The 25,870-nt window shown below is 41.8% G+C and overlaps 1 protein-coding gene and 1 non-coding gene across 3 annotated transcripts; one reads left to right on the top strand and one right to left on the bottom strand.

Annotated features, from left to right (window-relative positions):
* Positions 1 to 3,222: 3,222 nt before the first annotated feature.
* Positions 3,223 to 5,788, top strand: LOC148932450 (protein TRIGALACTOSYLDIACYLGLYCEROL 2, chloroplastic-like). Of its 2 annotated transcripts, none has more exons than XM_089063756.1 (6): positions 3,223 to 3,378; positions 3,501 to 4,111; positions 4,197 to 4,526; positions 4,828 to 4,943; positions 5,148 to 5,238; positions 5,342 to 5,788. In XM_089063756.1, the coding sequence occupies exons 2-6, from the start codon at positions 3,605 to 3,607 to the stop codon at positions 5,432 to 5,434; spliced, it is 1,137 nt and encodes a 378-aa protein (XP_088919882.1). In that variant the 5' UTR covers positions 3,223 to 3,378; positions 3,501 to 3,604; the 3' UTR covers positions 5,435 to 5,788. The 2 variants fall into 2 exon arrangements, with proteins under 2 accessions (XP_088919882.1, XP_088919883.1); XM_089063757.1 differs by having other exon boundaries at positions 3,240 to 3,378; positions 3,482 to 4,111.
* Positions 5,789 to 16,210: 10,422 nt separating this feature from the next.
* LOC148932449 (small nucleolar RNA R71) lies at positions 16,211 to 16,317 on the bottom strand. Its single transcript, XR_016136090.1, has one exon. It is a non-coding gene; the product is annotated as a small nucleolar RNA R71 (small nucleolar RNA).
* Positions 16,318 to 25,870: the final 9,553 nt, after the last annotated feature.

Here is a 25,870-nt window from a genome sequence, read left to right as displayed (position 1 = left end):
CCAGGTGAAGGGCACAAGTATGCCGAGGCTAAGCCCCTCGGGGGAGTTAAGGATTCGGGTCCAAGCCCTGGGGCTGGTCATTGAAGATTTATATATGCATATATGCACTCTCATTCTTTATTTTTATATTTAAACCATATTCCAATTCTAGAATATTTTGTGTTCTTTGATTTGTTATTTCTCTCCAGTCTTTGTTCTTTTTTGTATCCCTCACATTCTAAGGAATGTTATTGTTACCATCCAAATTATTGATATCAATATAATTATAATTCTATGTCCTTTAATTAGATGTTAAACCTTATAACTAGATGTCGTTACAATTAATATCCAAATTATTGAATACTCCATCCGTCTATAAAAAATAGATTATTTTTGCCATTTTGGGACGTCTACAAAAAATAGATCACTTTTTAAAAATGAAAAGTTTATCTCTCATACTTTTCCCACTTTTTCTTCTCTCTCATACTTTACTCACTTTTTCTCCATATCTCTCTACTTTACCTACTTTTTCTCCTCATCTCTCTTACTTTACCAATTCTACATTAAAACTCGTGCCAAACAACAATAGATCTATTGTTTGTGGACGGAGGGAGTACTATTATTATATCATAACTATCTAGATTAAATATTTGATATTCGAACTAATTATCCGTCAAGGGAAAATTAGAAAGAGAATATATAGATAAATCAAAAAAATCGTGGTACGTAAAATACACATGCATATGAGGTAGTATATCTTTTGAAACATTATTATGCCATATTTTTCACGGAATTAAAACATTATAAAGCTATATCTTTTGAAACATATATTCCATCATTATGTTGAAAATACTATGCATGCGTATATATTATATACCTTCAACGTCGTGTCCATTGGATATAACTTGAAAATCATTGGAGTATAAATTTATTAAAATAAAAAAAAGCTAAAAATTGAAAAAAAAAAAATTGTATTATATATTTTCATATTTTTCGCTGTGTTTAAATACAAGAAAATAAAAGAAATAAAATGTTGAATTCGAACGGGAATTGGAACCACTGTTATCGATATTAAAACTGAAACTGACTAAACCATTCCTGGGTGATTCACTTGGATTTTACATGACTTTAGAGGGTAGTTTTACTTGGTTTTGATCATATATTGTGTACTTTGAGACATGGTTATAGCTACTTCTCTATTATGTTGGTATTTTGACCATTTTGTGAAGAATGTGTAGAAAAATGTACAAAATATGTGGATGTGCAACTGCTCAATGTTCGAGACAGCTTATCTGGAGATTTTGAAGTTCGATTCGCATGTAATGCATACCATTCTTTTCGTCTTCGAAAGAGCTTCGTGTGGATATCTTAAACGTCTCAATCGGAGTTCGGTAGAAGAAGTTATGGCCGTTTTACCAAGACTCCGCAGAGCAGTGACATAGCTGGCGACCCGCCAGGTTCGCATGCAAACGAACCTGGCGACCCGCCAGCAAAACATGAAAATAACGCCGTAACAGCTGGCGACTCGCCAGCTTCGACGCACACCCAACCTGGCGACCCGCCAGCTTCGTCGGACAGCTTATTTTGGGCCCAAAGTCAACCCTAGGTATATATATGCCTAGGAAACGCCTCCAAACACAATTTACACGCCTCCTACCCCAAAAATGCCACTTTTTCACCTAGAAAGAAGAGAAGAACGAGCAGAGAACGAGTATTCATCGCAAGATTGAAGACGAGACCTCTAATCCGCCAAATCAAATTCTAGGAGTTCATCTTTTAGTTTTAATCTTGTTCAAACAATGTTTTTGAATATTTCTTTGAATATTTCTTTGACTTTTGTGATGAACATGAGTAGCTAAATCCTTCGTAGAGTTCTACGGGGGGAGATACAATGATTCTTATGTTTAATTGATTTCCTTTTTCTATGCCTTGGCTCATGTGGTTATTTTGATTTCTTCTGTGCTTATACATTTATTTGACTGATCACCTAATAAATGCATGTGGGTTTTACTACAAGAACTGAGAAGTGAGTAGTTTAATTTGAAAGAGAAGAAATTGACGCCTTTGCCAATATAATCGAGAGATTTGAGCCTTTGAATGAAGCTAAGTATCTTAGGAGCTATTAGGAGTTGTTGCCTTAGTTCTAGGAAGGAGACTTCGGTTCTAGGTAGCAATCTACAAATTATATGCTTTGAGAAAAGATATAGTTTTACCTTAGTGATAGCTTAATAACCCTTGGGACCCTTTGTTGGCATAGTTAGGAAGTTAGTTGAGCATAGGATAGTTGTTATCGATCCCGTAGGATTCTACCTTCTCATCCTTGATCTACATCCGTTTTCTCTTATTTGTTGTTAGTTCTCTATTTGTTTTTAATTGTTTTTACCTTACTTTTAAGTAGATTTAGAAAACCAAAATTCCGATTCATCTAGATAGTAGTTGAGGTTGGTTCGTGGTAATTAGGTTGACACTCATTGGCTCTGTGGATACGATACTCTTTGCTTACTATTTGCTACATTAGCCCCGTACACTTGCGGGTATACTTGTGTTAAAAATAAGTTGAGTCACTAGGTCGATTTTGATTCGAAACCGACGACACGACTGTTACAAGATGAATAGCATGTAGGTCGGTACAAGATTTTACCCCTTCTAAGAAATACTCTGAATTAAGAAAAGTGAGTGCAAGAAAGTTAGTGAAATATGAATCCTACTTGTATATATTAGTTTTAAATGATATGCGAGTAAAATGAATTAGTGGAATGTGAGTCTCTTTACCAAAATGGAAAAACGAGACTCCTATTCGCAGACGGAGGGGAGTATAAATTAAGTGAAGAAAGAATAAAATAAAAGAAAATAAAATAGAGAGAGCGATATTTTTATTTTAAAAATATATGTTATTTGTGAGATATCAAAAATGAAAAATACTACTCTCTCTGCCCCAAATAACTTGAGTCAAAATTTTTCAGCATGGAGATTAAGAAATTGTGTTGAAAAGTAAAAGAGAAAAATAAAGTGGAAAATATTAAGAAAGAGCAAAGTAAGTGATGAAATAAAGTAATGGTTATTGAATGTTTTAGTATTTCTCAAAAAAAAACTGACTAACTTAATTGGGATATATAATAGGAATACAATTCTTAATTGAAAATGGGGGAGAGTACTGTCTGATTTAAAGTGGACGGGAAGGATACATTAAGGACGAGGGAGAGACACAATGGTATAAGGAGGAGTTTATCTCATATGGGCTTCCAGTCAAAATTGGAAATTGTTACAACGGCCCAGCCCAATATCTCACTTCGGCTCTCGTCACTGCAACCTTCTCTCACTCTCTCTGCCTCTGGTGTAACCGTAAGTCTAGGGATTGGGTTTCCACCGGAGCTTCCAACCTCAATCTAATAGCTATATGTATGGCATCTCCTCTCTTTCTACTTTTCCCTAATTTAATCATTCTAATATCTGCACTAGCTACTTCAATTTTTAATATCTAGTGCGTTTTGGTTGATTCAAGCTGTGAATCTTCATTTCAGCAACTCTTTTAGGGCTTCATCAATGTCAATCATCGAGGATAGTATCCTGAGACCATAACTTTCAGCTATTGCATTGCATTATAAGTTTTATGATTTAATCGAACATGGAAACGAATTCCTTGCTTCTGAGATCTTATTCTGTGAAACTTAATTCAGGGCATGGTGGATTGAGCTCCTTGCCATGTCTAATTACCCCTTTTAGAAATAGGAAGAGGCAAACTCTTACTCTCTTAGCCAATTCCTCCTCCGCTGATGCGGGTGATAACCATCAGAGTGAATCGAAGAGCCTGCTCTCGGTGGTTCTGGATGTTCCTAGGGAAATCTGGAAGCGAACTCTAAGGCCTTTGAGTGATTTTGGTTTCGGTGGGAAAAGCGTGTGGGAGGGCGGAGTTGGCTTGTTCCTCATTTCTGGGGCGTTTCTGTTGGCATTTAGCTTGGCTTGGTTGAGGGGGTTTCAGTTGAGATCAAAGTTTAACAAGTACTTGGCTGTTTTCGAGTTTGCTCAGGCTTCTGGCATTTCCACCGGAACGCCTGTGAGGATCCGAGGGGTGAATGTAGGAAATGTGGTTCGTGTGAATCCCTCGTTGAGGAATATTGAGGCTATAGTTGAGGTGAGACCTGTTTTCCAGTTGTGGCTTTGATCTGTGTGTTGTGTTCTGACAATCACGAGGTCTTTCTTTATGTTGATGCTTCCAGATAGAAGACGATAAGGTTATAATACCACGGAACTCGTTGGTTGAAGTCAATCAATCGGGTCTTCTCATGGAAACACTCATTGATATCACACCACAAGACCCCATTCCGGTGCCATCAGTTGGGCCTCTTCATGCTGGCTGTGTTAAAGAGGGTCTAATTGTGTGTGACAGACAAAAATTGAAGGGGCGCCAAGGGGTGAGCTTGGATGAAATGGTTGGGATATTCACTCGCATTGGGCGTGAAGTTGAAGGAATAGGTGTTGCGAATACCTATTCCTTGGCTGAACGGATTGCTGCTGTTGTTGAAGATGCAAGGCCTTTGCTTTCAAAGGTATATAGTCCACATGCTTTATCTTGACTCAGCTTCATTTGGCTAGTTTGATGACATTTTCACTCTTATGAATTTACAGTATGTGCCATCTTAGTTTAGATATTAGTCAATCTTCCATCAGAGGATTGATAGACTCCTGATTCCAAAAAAATTTGTCTCTTCAAAGAAAAACCATCTTGTGCCCTGAATCACAAATATGTTGTTTGTATTTTAACTGTATTTATAAGTCTATACTCTGTTAACTACTAACTTGGAATGTATTCTCATGCAAGATTCGGTCTCTGATGTAGTGATTTCTCAGATTCAAGCTCTAGCTGAAGATGTAGAACCTTTACTGGCTGAAATTCATGATAGTGGTTTGCTGAAAGATGTTGAGCATTTAACCAAAAGCCTTACACGAGCTTCTGAGGATCTGAGGTAAACTGTAGTCTACAGTTTGGTTTGCTGAAAGAAGTTGAGCATTTGACCAAAAGCCTTACATAGCTTAACTAAAATTTGCTTCAAAGTTCATGAGATTCTTGCCAATAGTTTGTCCTTATCAAAGATGTTTGTGGCATTGAGCTTTTTGATCATCGGTTCTTCAGAAATTGGCTGATGATGCATAATTTGTGGAATATGCAGAAAGGTGCAATCATCAATATTAACTCCAGAGAACACAGAACTAATTCAGAAGTCTATCTATACTCTCATATTCACGTTGAAAAACATTGAGGTATGTTGACCTAGATTCTACCCTGAACCTGACGCTAGGATATGCATTGTCATCGTACTTGTTGCAAAATTACTGTTTTCTTCACTGCCTACATCATGTGCAGAACATAAGCTCCGATATATTGGGATTTACTGGGGATGAAGCCACGAGAAAGAATTTGAAATCGCTCATTAAGTCTCTCAGCCGGCTGCTATGAAGAATAAGAAGCAATTTATAATGAAAGCAAACGTGGACTTAATTTGGGAAAAGATGTTTTTAGACCCAAGTGTGATGTAGCTACTCTGTTTTGGGCATCGAAAGGTAAATATTTGAAGTTTCTCATCAGGAGCTGAATTGGTGCATTCATACCCCGTTTTCTTCATGATAGATGTTTCCATATATGTTCGTTCACTATCGATGGTTGCTTTTGGATGTGATTTACAGCATTCACTCTCTTGGGCTATTGAATGCTTTGTTCTTTAAATTGGTGAACCTAACCATTGGCGTACACTCTTAGATCAGATCCTTTGTTTCTATATTACAAGAAACACAAATATTGATTACAACTCGATATCCGCTTCTTCATTTATTCAAGCTCAGTTTTAATGAATAAGTAGTAGTACATCATTTGGTATGCATGATAGTAGTTTTTTAGTACTTATTTTCTATAATAGGGGTGGGAAGTTATGGTCTTACTATCAAGGTTCACATATTGTTTCGATTAAGAGCAATTTATGATCTCGACTTTGGTCCTTTTTTTATTATTATTAGCCATCATGTGCTCACTCATAAAACATACTACTAGTATTTCTGATGTTGTAGCTTCATTCTTTCGACATCCCAGCTCCAGAAACATATTTAGAAGCTTTGTCAAATATCTTCATGTGAGACAAAAATAAACTCTCTCCGTCTCTTAAAAATAATGACTTTGGGGATGGTACGGGTTTATTTGAATTGGTAAAGTATGATAGGTAGAAAGGAAAAACTTATTGAAGTATTGATAGTAAAAAATAGGGATATTGGCTCCTATATACATAGACACTGATATTTTTCCCATTTGAATACAGTGAAATAAAACAACATATGCATACATGCAACGACACATATATCACCATTTCTTTATTATAATTAACCTAATTAAGCCATACTTAATCAGGAGAAGCTAAATTCGAATTTTCTGGTCACTAAGTGAACTAAATGTTTAAACCAAATATTATTTGGAGGGAACATCTTTTTTTGTCTATGAACTTTGCCAAAGTATCATTTTAGGTCTGTGAACTTTGAAAATATCATTTGAGGTCTGCGAACTATGGGTTAATATAAATTGAAGTACTTTTTTTACTATTTCCAAGTTTTTTTGGACAAAAATACCCTTAATATCTTTAAGGGTATATATTTTTAATAAACTTATCATACACTCATATTTTTTATAAATATGTTTACTATATATTTTTGATGAATTTTTTAAATATTATTTGACATTCAATATTATCACTTAATTTTGTGACATGCAACAAAAGATCCTTATTCAATTTTTTATTATTAAAGAAAAATTCTTTATTCAATTTTAAAATTCTTTAATATAAAAAACTGAAGAAGCAATTTTACTTGCATGTCACAAAATTAAGTGATAATATTGAAGGTCAAATTATAATTAGAAAATTCGTTAAAAATATATTGTAAAGATATTTATAAAAAATATGAGTTTATGATAAGTTTATTAAAAATATATAACCTTTAAGATATTAAGGGTATTTTCGTCCAGAAAAACTTGAAAATAGTTAAAAAGTACTTCAAATGATATTAACTCATAATTGATGGACCTCAAATGATATTTTCAAATTTCACGGACCTAAAATGATACTTTGGCAAAGTTCGTGGACCAAAAAAGATGTTCTCTCTATAAGTCGTCTCTTTTCAGGTTTTTTTCTCTCGGTTAACGTATGTAATTTGGAATGTATCCAACTGATCAGGAAGAGATTCCCGACCCAGCTGAGTCGTTGGTACGACAACCAGGACCTGTCTTCAAACAAGTTTCCTCAACCCACTTCTACTGATTAGTATAGTGGAGGTAAGGATCGAATCCCACAAGGATGGACACGTTTAGATAACTGCGGTGACTTTCCTAGGTGTTTTTGGTTAGCTACCACGCTTGGCTTGAGATTTTACCTAGGCAAGAAATAAAGGTGGTACTCTACTGACTAGTAGGTGTGAAAATAACAGACATGTGGGAGTGTTCGTGAAAATAGGGGACAAGGTGTCTCAGAGGCATATGAAAAGTAGACAGTTACTAAAAGAGGAAATTTAGACAGCAAGGGTATATCTGGTGGCTGGTGGCTCTCTGACAGGTCTGGACAGTACAACTGAAAAGTAGGGAACAAAAGCAAAAAGTAACTTAAAAGTAAAGTGGTCCAAACTAAAGCTGATTTTGACGTTTTCTTCTTTACCAAGTATCAACAAAAATCATATGAACACAAACACCACAACTAAACTCAGATTCATAGTTTCAAACTCAAGATCCGTTGATTAAAATGCTCAAACTTAAAATAACCGGTGAAACTGCAAATTTACTTCTACTGACTAACATGCAAGGTGGTGATAACAGCGCAGAAAAGAAACTTATGCACGAAGATTAGACTAAAACATAACTACAACCTCAGATCAACAACTCCAGACAAGAAAACACTTAGAAATTAAAAGCAACAACTAGATCTAACTTTCCTAGGCAGAATGAAGCAAACTCGAACCAAAGCGACATACGAAATAGAAACTTTATAATTTAAACGTTGAAAATTCACAAAGTACTTCAAAAGGAAACAACGACGAGTGTTTGCAACGAACCAACGACGAAAAACAAGTAAAGATTTAAACTAGAAAGCAAAATAACGATTGTTTGCCACTCTGGGCGATGATACTGCTATACTACTACGACAACTGGCTGGAACGGTGGATCGATGACTTCTCCGGCAGACTCTTGGACGTCAAGTGACCATGGCTGTGGCGAGGAACGAGAGATTGGACAATGCTGAAGGACTGATCTTCTAGAGAGAATTCTACAAAGTGTGTTTTTTGAATCAAGAACTTAGAACTCCTAACCGAACTCTAAGGAACCAACTCCCTTTCTCTCTCCAAGTGACTTCTTTTATAGGGAGGCTTCCTCACATGGGATGTTAGGACTGTTTTCTCTCAATGCTAAACCACAGATGTTTCGGACTCAGATTTCACGTGCAGCTCCTGAAGGTCTTTAAGGCTTGTAACGGGGCTATGGTTTGTAATGTTTGGGTAGTTGTCCCTAAGGCTCTAAGGTTCAAAAACTAACTATTTATTTTGATGACGGAGAACTGTGTGCATTTGGGCTTCTGGCTAAGGCTTCTTCTTCGGCTGGACAATTTCTGACATTGGCTTCCAACTGGTCAGTAGCTTCCTTGTGGCTTCGCCACCCTTATTTCTTCTTCCTCCTTTCTCTTTTTGTGGTCAAGTATCTGCGACCATTTTCCTCGATTTTCTTTCCTGTGGCTTTGCCACCCTTATTCCTTCTTCTATTTTTTTTGGATCTGGAATTTTTTTTCAGATCGATTTTCTCCTTCTTTCTTTGCCTTTCTTTTCTTCAGCTGGTTCCTTTTGTATGTCCTCCTGGGTAGTTGTCTCCTTGCCTTATGCCTTGCACGCACACAGTTCCAGTGGCTGATGGGTTATTTCGGGGTATAGATCAGGTTAGAAAATGGGGTTCTTATGGTAGAGTTTTTTTTTTTTTTTTTTTTGGGCGGGGGGGGGGGGGGGGGGGGGGGGGGAGGGGGGGGGGGGGGGTTTCCTACTGCCTTCAGGGTTTGCTACACGCGGTCACCTTGCCCTAGACATCATGTGGTAGCCACTCTTCTTTTTTCAGTGTTTAGTGGAAAGCAGTTCCACTTTGGGGCTTCTAACTCACCTTTTAAGAGGGCTTACGTGTCTGACCTAAGGGATGGGTTTTCCTTCATACTTGCATCATCTATACTGACTAGGGGTTATTGGAGGGGGTGGTTTCTGTTTTCCGGCATGCCTTATCTCCCTCAATTCCCCTCACCGTCAGTTCGAGGCAGTTGAGTTTTAAGCCCATTCATAAAAAAAAAAACACATATTTCCTAGACCTAAACAAACCCTAAAAAAACTAACATGCACTGACTCAAATAACACATATATACATGTCATACTGGCCATTTGCTCCCCCCTCTCACTTCACAAGTGTCTGCCCCAGATACGGGTTGTGAAGTGAAAATTGGGAATGGCTAGTATGACAGACACACATTTATAACAAACACATATTATATCTAAAAACTTCTCACACTTAGACTATGCAATAGGCTAAGTGGGAGAGTTTCAGATATATACCTAGATTTACAAAACAGAGCAAAATATTTACAAACATGATATATAAACATAAAAAGTCCTCACACTTAGCCTACTGCGTAGTCTAAGTGTGAGGTAACATGCTTATGACAGAACACACAAAGATATAACAAAACACATGCACTGAAGTAGCAAACCCTTTACTTCTCACACTTAGACTATTAAATAGGCTAAGTGTTATGAATGGGGTTTGCTCACAATTAATACACATCATTCTACCTATTTAACCAAAGTAAGAAAACATAACTAAAAGAAAACATAACTAAAAGAAAACTAAAAATTAAAAAGAAAACTAACTGGTCAGTTTGGGGTGGTCGATCAGACGTTCCTCCTGCTCCTCCTTGGCGCATGGGTCTGTGCAGGTGGTTCCTTTGGTTCCTCTTCAGTGGGTTCCGGTTGGTTGTCATCTTCCTGTCCTCCATGTCCACTTGTTCCAGCTCCAGTGCTTGCCTTTCCTCTCGCCAATTCCTTTAGGATGCTCTCCATTAGGGTTGTCAGCTTCGCCATCTCTGCCCGTGACTGTCTATTTTCCTCTGCTAACTCAGTGACTGCCCTCTCCAGATTATCTTGCCTCAACCTTTGCGCTTGGTCGATTTGCCCAACTTGCCCCTCATGGCCTTGTTGTGCCCTTCCCCCAGGGGCTTTTCCCATTGGGTAGAACTGGGGTACTCCTTCTCTGTAGTATACCAAGTTGGTGCAGACGAAGAAGGGTATATCGAACAGGCCAGGAGCGTCCACCATGTACATCGGAGATAGGTCTTCTGCCTCTGTTATGATGATGTTGTTGCGCATGAAAGCTCCTAATATATGGCAGAGGGACAAGTTTCTAGCTGGGTGGGTGGCTATCAGGTGGCATTGGTAGGCTGTCCAAAATCCCAATTGCAGTCTTCTTCCACGATTAGCGCACCATACCATGTACAATTCAGTCATGGACGTTCTGGCAGCTGAATTACTCTGCCCCAGTAGGTTATAGCCCAAGTAGAGTTGCACCAATCTCAGCACGGAATTGTTGAAGTGGGTGGATCTAGATGTAGTGGAGGCGAACTGGCCAGCATCGGGGTGGGTTAGCTCGTCCCAGGCTTCCTGGGGCTCAAATTCTGTGTGTCTCCTCGGTACCCCCCTCTCACGGCTTCTCCATTCTGGTCCTATAGCCTCCTCCAGACTACACATACCCAGTCGCACAGTCCACTCTATCAGACTCATGGACAGTTCTCCACCGAATATCCTAAAGGAAATTGACACCTCGTCTAGGTCCTTAGTGACTTGGAACCTAAACGTGGTGAAGAATTCCTTTGCTAATCTCACAGATACCTCCGGGTCCCTATTCTCCAACAGCCACTCAAAACCCAATGCTTCCATACTGGCCAGGAAGGAATCACGAACATATAACTCATCCAAAGAGGGTATGTGGAGTACCTTTCCGCATTTGACCTACTTGCTGCTATCTTCCTTGTCGTCAAATGCGTCTTGAAGCTTTTTGGTGTCGTAGTGCTTCATGTCCTCCATAAGCTCATCAGTGAGCTCTACCCTCCACCGTCGGTACACGATCCTCTCTGCCGGAGGGTGGACTAGTTCGTGGTGGTTGTCGGGGAGCTGCTGCTCATGGTATTCTTCCCCTTCTAGAGAGATATCACTCCCCGAGTTAGACTCATCGCTGGAAGTGTAGTCGCTGTCGCTTAATCTCCCCCTCCCTTCCGGCTCTTTGATCACTATGCTGGCATTGGCAGTGCGCTGTTTCTTCGCGGCTTGTTTCTTCTTGACAGGGGCTTTCCCCTTTCTATTCCTTTCTTGGATGTACTTAGCTTCTTCGATTTCCGTTGCTTCTGCTTCTTCGTCGGCTTGTGTTGAAACGTCCTCCTGGGTGGTAGGCTCGGTCACCGCACGGGTACTAGTATCACTTCTTGTCGCCTCCCCCCGACCTACTGACTCTGATGCGAGGTCCAGACCCTCAGCCACCTTGTCAGCATTCTGCTTCTGGTCAGTCGGCGGTGATGATATCGTCCCTGTTGCCATTTGGGTGTCCTTCTGGCTAGCTTTCGAGGGCTCCTCCCCAGGTTTTGTAGGAGTAGTCTTCTCATCTTCGCTCGAAATCTCCACTGCATCTGCTGCTGTGTTTGCTCCTGCCTTGTTGGACTTCCACTTTCCTAAGCATCTCTGTGACACTCTTTGGGGTTTCTGCCTTTCTGCCTTGGGGTCGTTTTTCAACACTAGCTTCCTCTTTACTGGCTCTGGTTTAGTTACCACTGAGGCTTCCTCTTGATGTGTGTTTAGCTCTTGCCTCTCCTCCTCAAGTTGTTCAGCTTTATCCGGTTGTTCTTCTGTCTTCTCCTCCACTGATTGGTGGACTACCCCTTCCGACTCTTCTGCTTCTGTGGTTGTCTCCCCCCTCCCTACTGCCTGGGATGCGAGGTCCAGTACCTCAGCCACCCCTTCAGGGTTTACCACGATCCTATCTCCCTTCCTCAAAACCGCTTGGAACTCATCATCCGTCATTAACCCTTGCTTCTTGGCCATTTCGTTCAGGTCTATCTCCTCTTTCTCTGCTTCATCCTTGTCTACTTCGTCCTTCTCGCCCTCGCTTGCTCTCCCTCCGCTCTCCTTTTCCTTTGTTTCTCCCCAGTTGGGATCTTGATAGGCGGAAAGAGGGCTTACGTCGAGCGGCTCTGTTTGTTGGTGTACGGGAGAAAGGTGAGAGGGTTCTGATTGTGCAGTTAATGTTGGGGAGGTCTTTTCGGATGTCGGATTTGAGGCTTTTGGAGTGGTGGTGGGTGGGTTTACTGTGGTTGCAGTTTGGGTAGGGTATGGTGTCGCCGGCATTACTCCGGTCAGGCTAAATCCGGCCAGGGTTGCTGTCCAATCTTTGTTCGGGTCTTGCTGCCTTAAATACGCTGCCAGTGCGTCTAAAGGAACCATTGCCGGAATTTTTGTCATCGGCGTTAGCTGTGATCGTTGTGGACTTGGCGGCCGCGACTCGGCTGTCGCTCGGACTTCTGGGGCGTCTTCGCCGGTGGTAGATGCTGGGTTGTTAGTTGCTTTTCTCTTCGCCATGGTCTATATCGGTGGTGGTTCTCTTTTTCCCGGTAGTGATTCACGGTGGTTTCCGTAGTGGGGTGGTTGTTTTCGGGGTGGGGTGGTGGTTGTGGGTGAGAGAATGCAGGTAAGGGTTTGTAAAGTGAAAGGGAGTAGGCGGTGGGGTATTTTATAGTGGGGTGGGTAGTTGAGGGTTTTGACCGGTTGTAGGCGGTTGCCAGGTTGCGACGCTTCGTGTGGGAGGCGGTTTGGCGCTCTCGCAGCTGATTGGACGTCCCCTGTCACGTCTCTGCTCCACGCGCCCTCCCAGTCTCTGCACTCGCCTGCAAAACTGCAACCCGCACCAAAATTCAAATTTATCTCTATTCCTCCCTCTCAACTAGCTGAAAATCGAAATAAAGCAAATAAATGGCTCTTTAATACAATTCAGAGTTTCACCCAAGTGGTATCCACGTGGTCAGTACGGACTCTGAATTGATATTTAAGATCCGAAAATATTTTTGTCATTTTCCTTCTTAACTTAAGTTAAATTACTAATTATTTACAATATTTACATCATTACTAAGGGTATTTGAAGTTTTACCTGGTCAGTAAGCTCAAATCATATAACGCTGACCAGGTGGAACTCCAAAACCCCTTTTCTACTGGTCATTTAGACGCTATTGAGATGTAGTGGAATTTCTTCCACTACACACATCTCTTCATTTTTCCTATATATTTTCAATCTATGCCCATTAGCGACAAAAGGTTCAGAGTTAGGGATACTCCCTGAAATCTCGACCGCTCCATTAGCACGTAGTGCAGTGATAATGTAAGGTCCTGCCCATTTTGACTTGAGTTTCCCAGGCATTAGCTTCAATCTTGACTGGAAGAGTAGTACTTTCTGACTAACTTGGAGATCCTTGGTTCTCAGATTTTTGTCGTGCCACATCTTTGTTTTCTCCTTGTACCACATGGCTGAGTCGAATGACTCCAATCTGAGTTCTTCCAGCTCTTGTAGTTGTAGCTTCCTTTCCTCTTCACAGGCCTTAGCATCCACGTTAACTTGCTGAACTGCCCAATATGCTCGGTGTTCAATTCCTACTGGCAAGTGACACATCTTCCCAAAGACGATGCGATAGGGGGACATCCCGATAGGAGTCTTGTAGGCTGTGCGATATGCCCACAGAGCATCTTCCAACCTTGTGCTGCAATCTTTTCTGGAGGGGTTAACTGTCTTCTCTAAAATGCTCTTTATTTCCCTGTTTGAGATCTCTGCTTTCCCGTTGGCTTGAGGGTGGTAAGGACTAGATAGGCGGTGATGAACTCCGTACTTCTTCATCAATGCTTCGACCGTTCGGTTGCAGAAGTGAGTCCCTTGATCCGAGATGATTGCCCTTGGTATCCCAAATCGGCTGAATATATGACTCTTGAGGAACTTGGTGACTTCTTTAGATTCACAAGTGCTTGTGATACGCCCGGATTTTGCACTGTTTTAAGGCCATTTTTTGGTCCGTTTTTGTTATAAAAATCACTCTACATGTCCTTTATTTGCATATTCTATACATTTTGGTATTTTGACGTGTTTTGTGAGAAATGTGCATATTTGAGCCGAAAAGGGGAGTAAAAACGCATAGTCTGGAAATCTGGAGTCAGACGGCGACCAGCGACCGCCGCGAAGTTGTACGGCGACCGCCGGCGCCCGGCGGTCAGGGCTATGTGGCGGCCCGCCTCGGAAATTTACGCTAGGAGAAGAGTCTCGCCCGGCGACCGCCGGAGGACATGTGGCGGTCCGCCACCGAAGGGTCAGAGTCTCTGGACTCCAACGCGGCGACCGCCGGCCAAGGTGCGGCGGCCCGCCGGTGAAAGGCGGCGAATCCGACCAGCCCTAGATTTGCTCCAAGATTTACCAAATTTTGAAGATCTTTTCCTTCTATGATGAGGAATAATCTTCCCCTATAAATAGGACCTCAAGCTTCATCAAAAAGAGAAGTTTTTTTTCCGACACACAACAAGAACACATTCATAGAGATCAAAAGCTAGAGTACTTCAATTGTGCAAGGAGTTGAAGAAGGATTTCAAGAACATCAAGAACGACAAGGATTCAACCTACGGGTTTTATTTGCTTTAGTTTTATGTTCAAATTGCTTTCCCTTCAATCTATGTTCTTAGTTTATTCAGTCATGTGTAACTAAACTCATAGGATTCTAGGGATGTGTTAGTAGCAACTTTGGTTATACAATTCCGTTTTCTATTTAATATCCGTTTTGTTTTTACTTTGTTTCTTCCCTAAGTTAATCATGATGCTTCATAATTGAGTGACACAATTATGTATGATTCAATACAACTTGCTTCATAACTGTGACAGAGTTCTAGCGAGTTAGATCCACTTAGTAGACACTACAGTTAGCTTCCTTTAAAACGGCACTGTTAATTGAGAGTGAGGACTTTTCAAGGGTCTTAGGAGCTTTTTGGAGTTACGTGTTAGGATTGACAACCCTAATGTTAGTAATCAACGTTTGTATCGCATGAGCATAAGCTAGGTGACTCGTCCTTTCAAAGTATTAACTGTGCCAGGGTATTGTGGTTTGGAATTTGTATAACCATAAAAGCGAAAGCACATCCCTGGAATTCCCCTTATCTCTATACTTTTCTCTCCGTGATTTGCTTATTTTTAGTTGTTTACTGTTTTTAATATTTACTGTTTTCAAAAAGTTTCCAATAATTCTTGCTTCTCCAGATAGTAATTGAGTTCTAGTAGAAGATAGACACTTTGTGTACATCTTCCCCGTGTTCGATACCCGGTACTAACCTTTTGCTATACTATACCTACTCTGTATACTTGCAGGTATTTATAGTGCAAATAAAAAGTGCATCAAGTTTTTGGCGCCGTTGCCGGGGAAGACAATTCACTTTGGAGTGATATCTTCAAACGGATAATTTTACTACTTTGGATTTTTATTGCTTTCTGTTTTAATTTTTTTTTTTTTTAGTTTAATTTGTTTTTGTTTTCGAGTCTTGCAGGTTTTGTATGCGAACGCGTTCTGGGAAGTACATCTTAGAGCCGCTTGATTTAGAGCTTGAAAGAACTCGTAGAATAATAAGAAGTGAAAAAGGATCAGGAACAATGGGCGACCGAACAGATATTGAGAAGCTGCAGGAGATGGTGAAGTTGCTGATGGATGAGAGAGATGCGGAAAGAGCAGCCCGAGAAGCCATGGAAAAGAAGAACAGAGAAACATTACCTGTGATGAACATGTTCAATCATGGGAATATGATCACTTTTCCTAACGGCCCTCGTATTGATGCTAACAATTTTGAGTTACGCATGCCCCTTATCCAAAGGGTCGAGCAAACTCCTTTTGCAGGTAGGGCCACTGAAGATGCTAACCGCCATCTCTCCAAATTCGTGGAAATCGCAAACACTCTGAAATTAAATGGTGTCGACGACGATGCCATACGAGTAAGACTTTTTCCATTGTCATTGATTGATTCTGCTAAAGAGTGGTTTGAGTGTATGCCACCAGAAAAGGTCTCCACATGGAAGGACATCGTAGCTACCTTCCTCGACAAATACTACCCGCCAGGCACTATTTTGAAGCTCAAAAGTGAGATTTTTCAGTTCACACAAGGCCATGACGAGCCCCTCTATGAGGCATTTGCTCGTTTCAAAGCTCTTCTTCGAAAGTTCCCAAACCATGGTTTTTCCATAGACCATCAGGTAGGAATCCTCTATAATGGATTTAACGAGAAAATATGTGCTATGCTTGATTCAGGGGCAAATGGAGGATTTCTAAGAAAGACAGTAGAGGATGCCATGGCGGTGATCGAGGAATTCGCCACCAACAGTCGGGGGTGGTCGAAGGAAAGGCATGCCACGAGAAGAGTAGCAGCCATAGAAGAGGCCGAAGAAAGTTCTTTTGCTAAGGAGTTAGCAGAACTTAGAGTCAGGATTGATCAAATGGACATCTCGAGGAAGGAAGATCCAATTCCGGCAACTTCCATAGTGGCAGTCAATGCACCCGAAACTGCCATATCAACTGTGGAAGAAATAAACTACGTGCAAGGAGGCGGTCCCAGAAACTACAATAACAATTATCGCCCTAATCAGGGGGGCGGTAATTTCAATAATTATAATGGGAACCGTCCGCACCCAAATCTTTCTTATTCTAACAATAATTACTTGCAACCCCCTGCAGGATTTAATGTTAGCAAAGGAGGAGTGGTTGAGCCGATGAAGAAGGAAGACAAGTATGAACAAGGAATCACGAAGATCTTGGAAGTAATTACGCAAGATAGGAAGATTAATGACACCAAGATCGGAGTGGTCGAAGCAAGGATAAACAACCTCGAGCAAGGAATGAACACAATCTCGGCAGCTGTAACCAATATTACCACTCAAATGGAGCAAATTCAGAAGAAGTTAGATGAGGATAGAGCAAAGGCAGCAGCAATAGTGGATGATATTAACAAGAAGTGGGTGGCAAAGCAGAAATCTGGGAACTGCCCAGTCGCCGGCGGTCCGCCGCAGACCACGCAGCGGCCCGCCACAGAGAAGGCAGAATCGTCCACTAAGCAGGGGCTTGTGCGGCACAACGGGATTGTACTCCCTTTTCAGCCAAAGAGGAAGTTCAAGCTTGAAGAGCAGTTCAAGCAATTCCTTAACATGTTTTGCAAGGTCCATACTAACACTCCACTTGTTGAATCGTTGCAGGAGATACCAAAGTATGCAAAGCTACTAAGGGAGGCGGTAATGAGGAAGAAAAAGCCGACTAAAGCCGACCTTAAGCTACCGCATCATTGCAGCGAGATCATCCAAAAGGAACGGGCAGTGAAGCAAAGAGATCCGGGCCAGTTCATCATTAGGTGCCGAATTGGAGAGATTTTCTTGCCACTTGCAAAGCTTTGATTGATGTAGGTCGTGGCGAGATCACAATCAGTGATAATCATGGTCAATCCACCTATAAGATCGAGAGCGAAATGCTAAAGTTTGAGGAGGCAAGGCGGGCAAAAATGGAACAACAGTGCAGAGCAGTCATGGCTACCGACTTGACCAAGGCCAAAGATCCCTTTGAAGCGGAGGATCCTTCTACCTCCACTATCTACATTATCAAAGAGGTAAGACACTCTTCTAAAAAGGGTGATGCTAATTCTTCTACATCTGCTCCACAGAAGAAGAAACAGAAGAGAAAGAAAACACCCAAAGAGGACCCCGAGATATACGTCATCAAAATGAAAGAGGGGAAGTACAAGTGGTGGAAGAAGCTAGGGACCAAATTGCTCCCTATGCCAATTTTCAACACTCGAGTTATTGATCCGCCCAACTAGTGGGCCACTTCAAGTCGAGCTAACGACTTTAACAAAAGCGCTTATTGGGAGGCAACCCAATTTTCTTTTATTTTTTTTATTTATTTTCTCGTTTTTTTTTATGTTTTTTTTTTTAAAAAAAAAAAAAAAAAAAATTTGGTGGCGGTCGCCGCACTTAAAGCACGGCGGTCGCCACACGTGTGTTAACATGTGCAGGAAGGATCGGGCTTAGGGCGGGCCAGAGTAACCGCTGTACGGGCCGCGGCGGCCCGCCATGATTGCTGTTTACGATGGCCCGTGTGGCGGCCCGCCACGAGAGACGCGGCGGTCGCCACACGCAGTCCAGAGACGGGATTTCCACCATAAAAGGTATGTTTTCCATTCCTTTTCACATTCCTTCTCAAATTCCTTCCTTGCACACAACCCCCACCTATATAAATCACCAAATTCACACACCCACACTATCATTCTCTCAATTCTCTCAAAGTTTAGAGCTCTTCTTCTACAAATTCTTTCCACAAAAAGGTATGAATCCTAACTTAATCTCTGGGTTTTTCTTTACTTCTTCCATGGATTGTGCTTTATTTTGGGTGAATTGTTCGGTAGAATCTCTTAATTCATGATGGGGGATGATTATGTGTATGAATTTTTGAGTTCTATGGTTTAAAATTTGCTTGATTGGTGATTATTAAGTTGTGAATGATGATTCTCTCTTGGTTTATAGTGTTTAAAAGTTGCATCATGTTCATAGCATTGTGAGGCTATTATTACTTCCATGAATTGCAATATTTGTGATGTTGTAGAGATCGTTGGTTTTTTTTTATGGATATTTGGTTGATACGTCTCTGCATGGGGGATGAATTCACGTTGGGGGATGATTTGTTGTGTCCTAATTTTGTTGATTTTTCTTAACATGTTATTATGCTAAAAATTAGGATGCTATTGTACCCAAGCTTGCATATAAGTTCTTATCTCTTCATTTTTACTTGGTTGAATGCAAGTTTTCTCCCACTTGTTGATGCTCTTTTAAGAGTGTAATTCCTTTTGTAGGATAATGGGATCAAAAGGGAAACCGGAGAATGCGAAGAACTATGGCATTAGCCTTGCCACGGAAGAGCAAAAGGCTATGTGGAAGAAAGTGTCGGCCCGAGAAACGGCACCTTCTAGATATCCCCACGATTTCCCTCTCCAAACTTTGGGGATCATGGAGGATTTTTGGAAGTTGTGCGACATGGGTGATGGGAATGGCCTTTCCTACATGTTCCAAAGGAAGTGGCCATCGTTTCGAAAGTATACTCTCGAGTTCCTCAGCTCGCTAAAGGTCACTAAGGATCGCCGCCAAAATTTTCCACTTAGCATCGATTTCCGCCTAGGGAACCGTTGGCACTCGCTCACCATGGAAGAGCTTAGTGGGATCTTCCATTGCTTCGACCCCAACCCCGAAGAGGACAATGAATATGAACTTTCAGAGGTTTGGGGGGCGATGACAAATGAGCAAGAGCATGCAGCGGGCTATGCCAAGTCTTCATCAATTCGCAACCCCGTCTTGAGGTACCTCCATCGTGCTATGACTCAGCTTATGTTTGCTCGTATCGATGGGGGAAGTGTCTCCCAAACGGAGCTCAACGTGATGTGGTGCCTACTCAACAAGAAGGGAATCGATTATGGGACCCTCTTTACTTACTATGTGGATAGGATCACGAAGAAAGACGGGGGCGTCATTTGTTGTGGGGGATTGATTACGGCAATTGGCGAACATTTGGGGGTCTCTTTTGTCGGTATGACGGAGGATGGTGGAGAAAAGTTTATCACTTATGAGGTGCTATTTTCGGTGGGGCTTTTGAAGACCGATCAGTGGGGTCAAGGGTATTTTATGCAAGTAGCGGGGGATCACTTTCCCGTTCCACTCCCGCAATTGACCAAGGTCGATGTTTGGGAAAACCAAGCAAATTGAAAGCTCGACACACCCGCCCACCGGAGAGCTATCGAGGCTAACCCCGTCAATGGGGAATTTAGAAAGAGGAACATTCCCTCTCGCATTCCTCAATTTGAGCCCGATGAGGATTCCGCATTTGATGCCATTGATAACTATGAAGAAGGCGCGGAGCATTCACAAGCTCAAAGGAGTACAGCACCACCACCACCGCAATCCCAACCACAACGAGAAGAGGAAGAAGAAGAAGAGGAAGTGGAAGGACATCGCCGCCGGACACGAGCGAACCGCCGCCGCGGGAGGCCAAATCCGGAAGAGGAGTTTCAAGTTAACACCTCCGCCCAATTAGGAGAAATTTTCTCCTATATGCAAAACATGTCCAACGCTTGGGACAATCGATGGGCGGAGCAACAAGCGGAGAATGCCTACAACCGCCAAGGGTGGACGGCTCAAGGCGATTGGCGCACGGCGGAACAAGAATTTTGGGAGCAACAACGTTTGGAAGACGCTCATCGGCGTCAACAATATGAAGAGCTCCGAATGATGGCCGCCGAAGCTAGAGAGGAACGAGAGACAATGAGGAGTGATATCACGTACCTCGTTGGAGCTTTCGAGGATCTTAACGCCCGTTTCCCTCCACCTCCTCAAGATTGAAGAAGTCAAGCTCGATGACTTTAAATGAGCATTTGTACCATGTTTTTGGATGTTTTTGAGACGATTTATTTCCTTGATTTAACAATTTTTGCTTTAATTTTAAGTATTTTTGGGTTTTGGTTTAATTTTGTGCTTTGCAAAAATTTTCGCAGGTTCTGACCTCTCCGTGGCGACCGCCGCAAGCTCTGCGGCGGTCCGCCACCTGAATGCTGGAAATCATCTTTGACGTGCGGCGACCGCCGAACAGCTGCGGCGGACCGCCACCTGGGCACAATTTTCCAGCGCGATTTTTCGAAATTCTTCGAAATTTCGCCCCGCTCAACCTCTACGCGAAATTTTTCAGGGTACGTTTTTGTTTTCAGTAGTATACTCACGTCCCTACCGACTCTACAAACTTATTTTACACTTTGTTGTAAATAAGTTTGGGGGGATGAAGTGGTGGACCGTGAGTTTAGGGTTTTCTTTTTGTTGTTAGTTGTTTTTGCTTTAATTTTCCAAAACCCGTAGGAGATTTTTTGTGTTCTAAAAATGTTTTCTTGAATCCATGTCATGAACATAACATGAAGAACTTAGAAACACGCATGCTTAGGGACGCATTAGACTGAGTTGCCAATGATATTATATTCCATCTATGTTTAAGTGTGGCTTAACGTCTTGATATGATGGTTGGGTGAAAAGGTGCATAATTAGTGAATTGCTTGTTCGCCTTGAATCGTGCTTCTAACTTGTGAGATTTGAGCCTTAAATTCTTTCTTGTGTGATTTATCTGTATGCATGTATATGTTTCTAGAACTTGCTCCTAGTCTGCCTAAGTTTACATAGTGTTTAAGTTGATTTAGGAGGATGTTAGGCCGTCTTTTCTTAGCTACTTTTATATCCAAAATTTTCGACCCTCTCAAATTTTTCCTTTGGAGCCAATTTTGAGCCTTTAAGCCTTTTCTTTGGAAGCCAAAATAAATGGGGGAACAATTCCTTGGGTTAGTATAGTTTTTGTTATCTTCTTTTGTAAAGGAATTGGAGAGATAAGGAGGAAAGTATAAAAAGTAGTGTGCTTAATATTAAGAAAGTACAAGTTGTGAAATTTTGAGAAAAATTCCAAATATGTGCTTGATCTTAGAAAAAAAGAAAGGATGTGTAAAAGAAAAAAGAAAAAAAAAAGAAGAAGAAAGAAGAAAAAATGTGTGAAAGGTTGTGAAAAGAAAATAAAATCAAAGGATTGAAAGTAAATTGAAGGAGAAAAATAAAGTGTTAGAAGTGCCTTAAGTTTTAGAAAAGTGGAGTCATCTTAACTCTACTTGGGATATTTTTATATTTGAGTCACTTTTTAGCCAAATATTCCTCACCTACCAAAGAGCCTACGTTACAACCGAAAAGAAAGACCTTTCGGACTTTTGATGCTTAATCACATTGAGTAGAGGAGGGATTAGACTTTGAGCAAGCCTATGGTAAACTTTGCATGATGCATGATTTGAGTGATTTACACTTTACCTTTATACACTTTGAGAGTGAGAGAAAGAACACTTCCCATCTTTGGAAGTTTGCCACATGTGAGTGCTTGAATTCAAGGTGTTCCACGAGTTAGTAATGAAAGTGCACTATTAAGCCTTGCTTGATTTGATTGTGTTAATCCATGCTTAATCTATTCTTTCATCTTTTGAGGCAATTATGACGTCTAGTCTTTGTGCATTCCGTGCGTCTATTCTTGTGTCTTTAATGTTTTGTTCGAGGACAAACAAAAATGTAAGTTTGGGGGAGTTGATACGCCCGGATTTTGCACTGTTTTAAGGCCATTTTTGGTCCGTTTTTGTTATAAAAATCACTCTACATGTCCTTTATTTGCATATTCTATACATTTTGGTATTTTGACGTGTTTTGTGAGAAATGTGCATATTTGAGCCGAAAAGGGGAGTAAAAACGCATAGTCTGGAAATCTGGAGTCAGACGGCGACCAGCGACCGCCGCGAAGTTGTACGGCGACCGCCGGCGCCCGGCGGTCAGGGCTATGTGGCGGCCCGCCTCGGAAATTTACGCTAGGAGAAGAGTCTCGCCCGGCGACCGCCGGAGGACATGTGGCGGTCCGCCACCGAAGGGTCAGAGTCTCTGGACTCCAGCGCGGCGACCTCCGGCCAAGGTGCGGCGGCCCGCCGGAGAAAGGCGGCGAATCCGACCAGCCCTAGATTTGCTCCAAGATTTACCAAATTTTGAAGATCTTTTCCTTCTATGATGAGGAATAATCTTCCCCTATAAATAGGACCTCAAGCTTCATCAAAAAGAGAAGTTTTTTTTCCGACACACAACAAGAACACATTCATAGAGATCAAAAGCTAGAGTACTTCAATTGTGCAAGGAGTTGAAGAAGGATTTCAAGAACATCAAGAACGACAAGGATTCAACCTACGGGTTTTATTTGCTTTAGTTTTATGTTCAAATTGCTTTCCCTTCAATCTATGTTCTTAGTTTATTTAGTCATGTGTAACTAAACTCATAGGATTCTAGGGATGTGTTAGTAGCAACTTTGGTTATACAATTCCGTTTTCTATTTAATATCCGTTTTGTTTTTACTTTGTTTCTTCCCTAAGTTAATCATGATGCTTCATAATTGAGTGACACAATTATGTATGATTCAATACAACTTGCTTCATAACTGTGACAGAGTTCTAGCGAGTTAGATCCACTTAGTAGACACTACAGTTAGCTTCCTTTAAAACGACACTGTTAATTGAGAGTGAGGACTTTTCAAGGGTCTTAGGAGCTTTTTGGAGTTACATGTTAGGATTGACAACCCTAATGTTAGTAATCAACGTTTGTATCGCATGAGCATAAGTTAGGTGACTCGTCCTTTCAAAGTATTAACTGTGCTAGGGTATTGTAGTTTGGAATTTGTATAACCATAAAAGCGAAAGCACATCCCTGGAATTCCCCTTATCTCTATACTTTTCTCTCCGTGATTTGCTTGTTTTTAGTTGTTTACTGTTTTTAATATTTACTGTTTTCAAAAAGTTTCCAATAATTCTTGCTTCTCCAGATAGTAATTGAGTTCTAGTAGAAGATAGACACTTTGTGTACATCTTCCCCGTGTTCGATACCCGGTACTAACCTTTTGCTATACTATACCTACTCTGTATACTTGCAGGTATTTATAGTGCAAATAAAAAGTGCATCAGCTTGTGGCCTTGGCTTCTGTCCACTTCGATACATAGTCAACTGCCACTAGGATGTAGGAGTTCCCATAAGATGAAGGAAAAGGACCCATGAAGTCCATACCCTAGATGTCGAACACTTCACAACTTGCGGCATTTCATCCCTCGCGGAAATCCCACCGGTCAGTTGGCAACGGTCACAGCCTTTGCAGAACTCGTATGCATCTCTATTCAGGGTTGACCAGTAGAATCCGCTATCTAGCACCTTCCTGGCAGTCTTCCTTGGCCCGAAATGTCCTCCACATGCTAAGGAGTGGTAGTGCATTAGTACATCCCGTTGCTCCCAGTCAGGAACACATCTCCTACTGACCTGGTTGGTTCCTGCCTTCCACAAGTATGGGTCGTCCCAGAAATAATATTTTGCTTCGCTCTTGATATTCATCCTCTGATCCTTTGTCATGTTTGGCACTATTGGTAGCTCCCCTGTCACTAGGTAGTTTGCCAAGTCCGCATACCAGGGTTCCTGTCCCACTTTCTCCTTGCCCTTGGTGGTTGCGTCCTGCCCAGTAAGTCTCATCACTTCTTCCCAATCGATCTTCCTTGCGGAGAAACTTCACATAAATGCTCTTCCGGGAATCGATCTCTCACATCCTCGCTGTTCCCTTCCTGTATTATTCTGCTCAAGTGGTCCGCTACCTTGTTTTAAACCCCCTTTTTGTCTTCTACCTCCCAATCGAATTCTTGTAAAAGCAGCACCCATCTGATCAGTCGGGGTTTTGACTCCTTCTTCGCAATGAGATACTTAATCGCCGCATGGTCAGTATAAACGATGACTCTGGATCCCAGTAGGTATTGCTTGAACTTTTCGAATGAATAGACAACCGCCAACATCTCCTTCTCGGTGGTGTCATAATTCCGTTGGGCTTTATTCAAGGTCTTAGATGCATAGAATATCACGTACCTTTTCCCATCGATCTTCTGACCCAGTACGGCCCCCACTGCATAGTCACTAGCATCGCACATAACCTCGAAGGGGTGATGCCAATTAGGAGCCTGAATAATCGGTGCAGAAATCAATTTTTCCTTAAGGAGGTTGAAAGCAGCCTTGCAATGCTCGTCAAAAATGAACTCCACCTCGTTCTGGAGAAGTCTGGTAAGGGGTTGGGCAATCTTGGCGAAATCCTTGATAAATCTTCGATAAAATCCAGCATGGCCAAGAAAACCCCTTATTCCTTTCTGATCGGTAGGGAAGGGTAGTTTGGATATGACATCCACCTTAGCTTGATCCACCTGGATCCCCTTTTCTGACACCACGTATCCTAAGACAATTCCTTCTGTAACCATAAAGTAGCATTTCTCAAAATTTAAAACCAGACTCTTTGCTTGGCACCTTTCTAGTACCACATCCAAATGTTGCAAGCACGAGTCGAAAGAGTCTCCATAGACAGTGAAATCATCCATAAAGATCTCTATACAATCTTCAATCAAATCCGAGAATATGCTCATCATGCACCGTTGGAAAGTACCGGGGGCGTTGCACAGACCAAATGGCATACGCCTATACGCATAGGTTCCAAACGGACAGGTGAACGTGGTCTTATCCTGGTCCTCCGGGTTCACGTAAATTTGAAAGTAACCACTGTACCCATCCAAAAAGCAGAAGTACTTCCTCCCAGCTAGTCGTTCCAGCATTTGATCGATGAAGGGGGAAATGGTCCTTCGTGGTTGCAGTGTTCAGCTTTCGATAATCTATACACATTCGCCATCCAATGACTAGTCTGGTGGGCACTAGCTCATTCCTCTCATTCTTAACCACCTGGATCCCTAATTTCTTGGGGACCATATGGATTGGGCTAACCCATTCACTATCTGGTACCGAGTATATAATGCCCAGCGAGAGTAACTTCAAGATTTCCTTCAGTATCTCCTCCCGCATGTTTGGGTTCACCTTTCTTTGAGAATCTCTATGTGCCTTGGCTCCGTCTTCTAGCCTAATGTGGTGCATGCAGACGTCTGGGCTTATCCCCACCAGGTCCGTAAGGCTCCATCCAATAGCCTTCTTGTTTTTGCTCAGCACAATTAGTAGTCTTGCCTCTTGCTCTTCAGTCAGCCCGCTGTTGATGATTACAGGGAATGAGTCTTCCTCCCCTAGGTAGGCATACTTAAGGTTCGTTGGCAACTTTTTCAGCTCCACTTGCGGGGGTAGTGTGTCTGTAGGTAGAGG

Source organism: Salvia hispanica, chromosome 2 (genome assembly GCF_029641045.1).
Source record: "Salvia hispanica isolate PSC_SH4W2 chromosome 2, Shi_PSC_v1, whole genome shotgun sequence".
NCBI lineage: Eukaryota > Viridiplantae > Streptophyta > Magnoliopsida > Lamiales > Lamiaceae > Salvia > Salvia hispanica.
The sequence above is the reverse complement of the archived record's forward strand: the minus strand, read 5'-3'. Positions and strand labels throughout refer to the sequence as shown.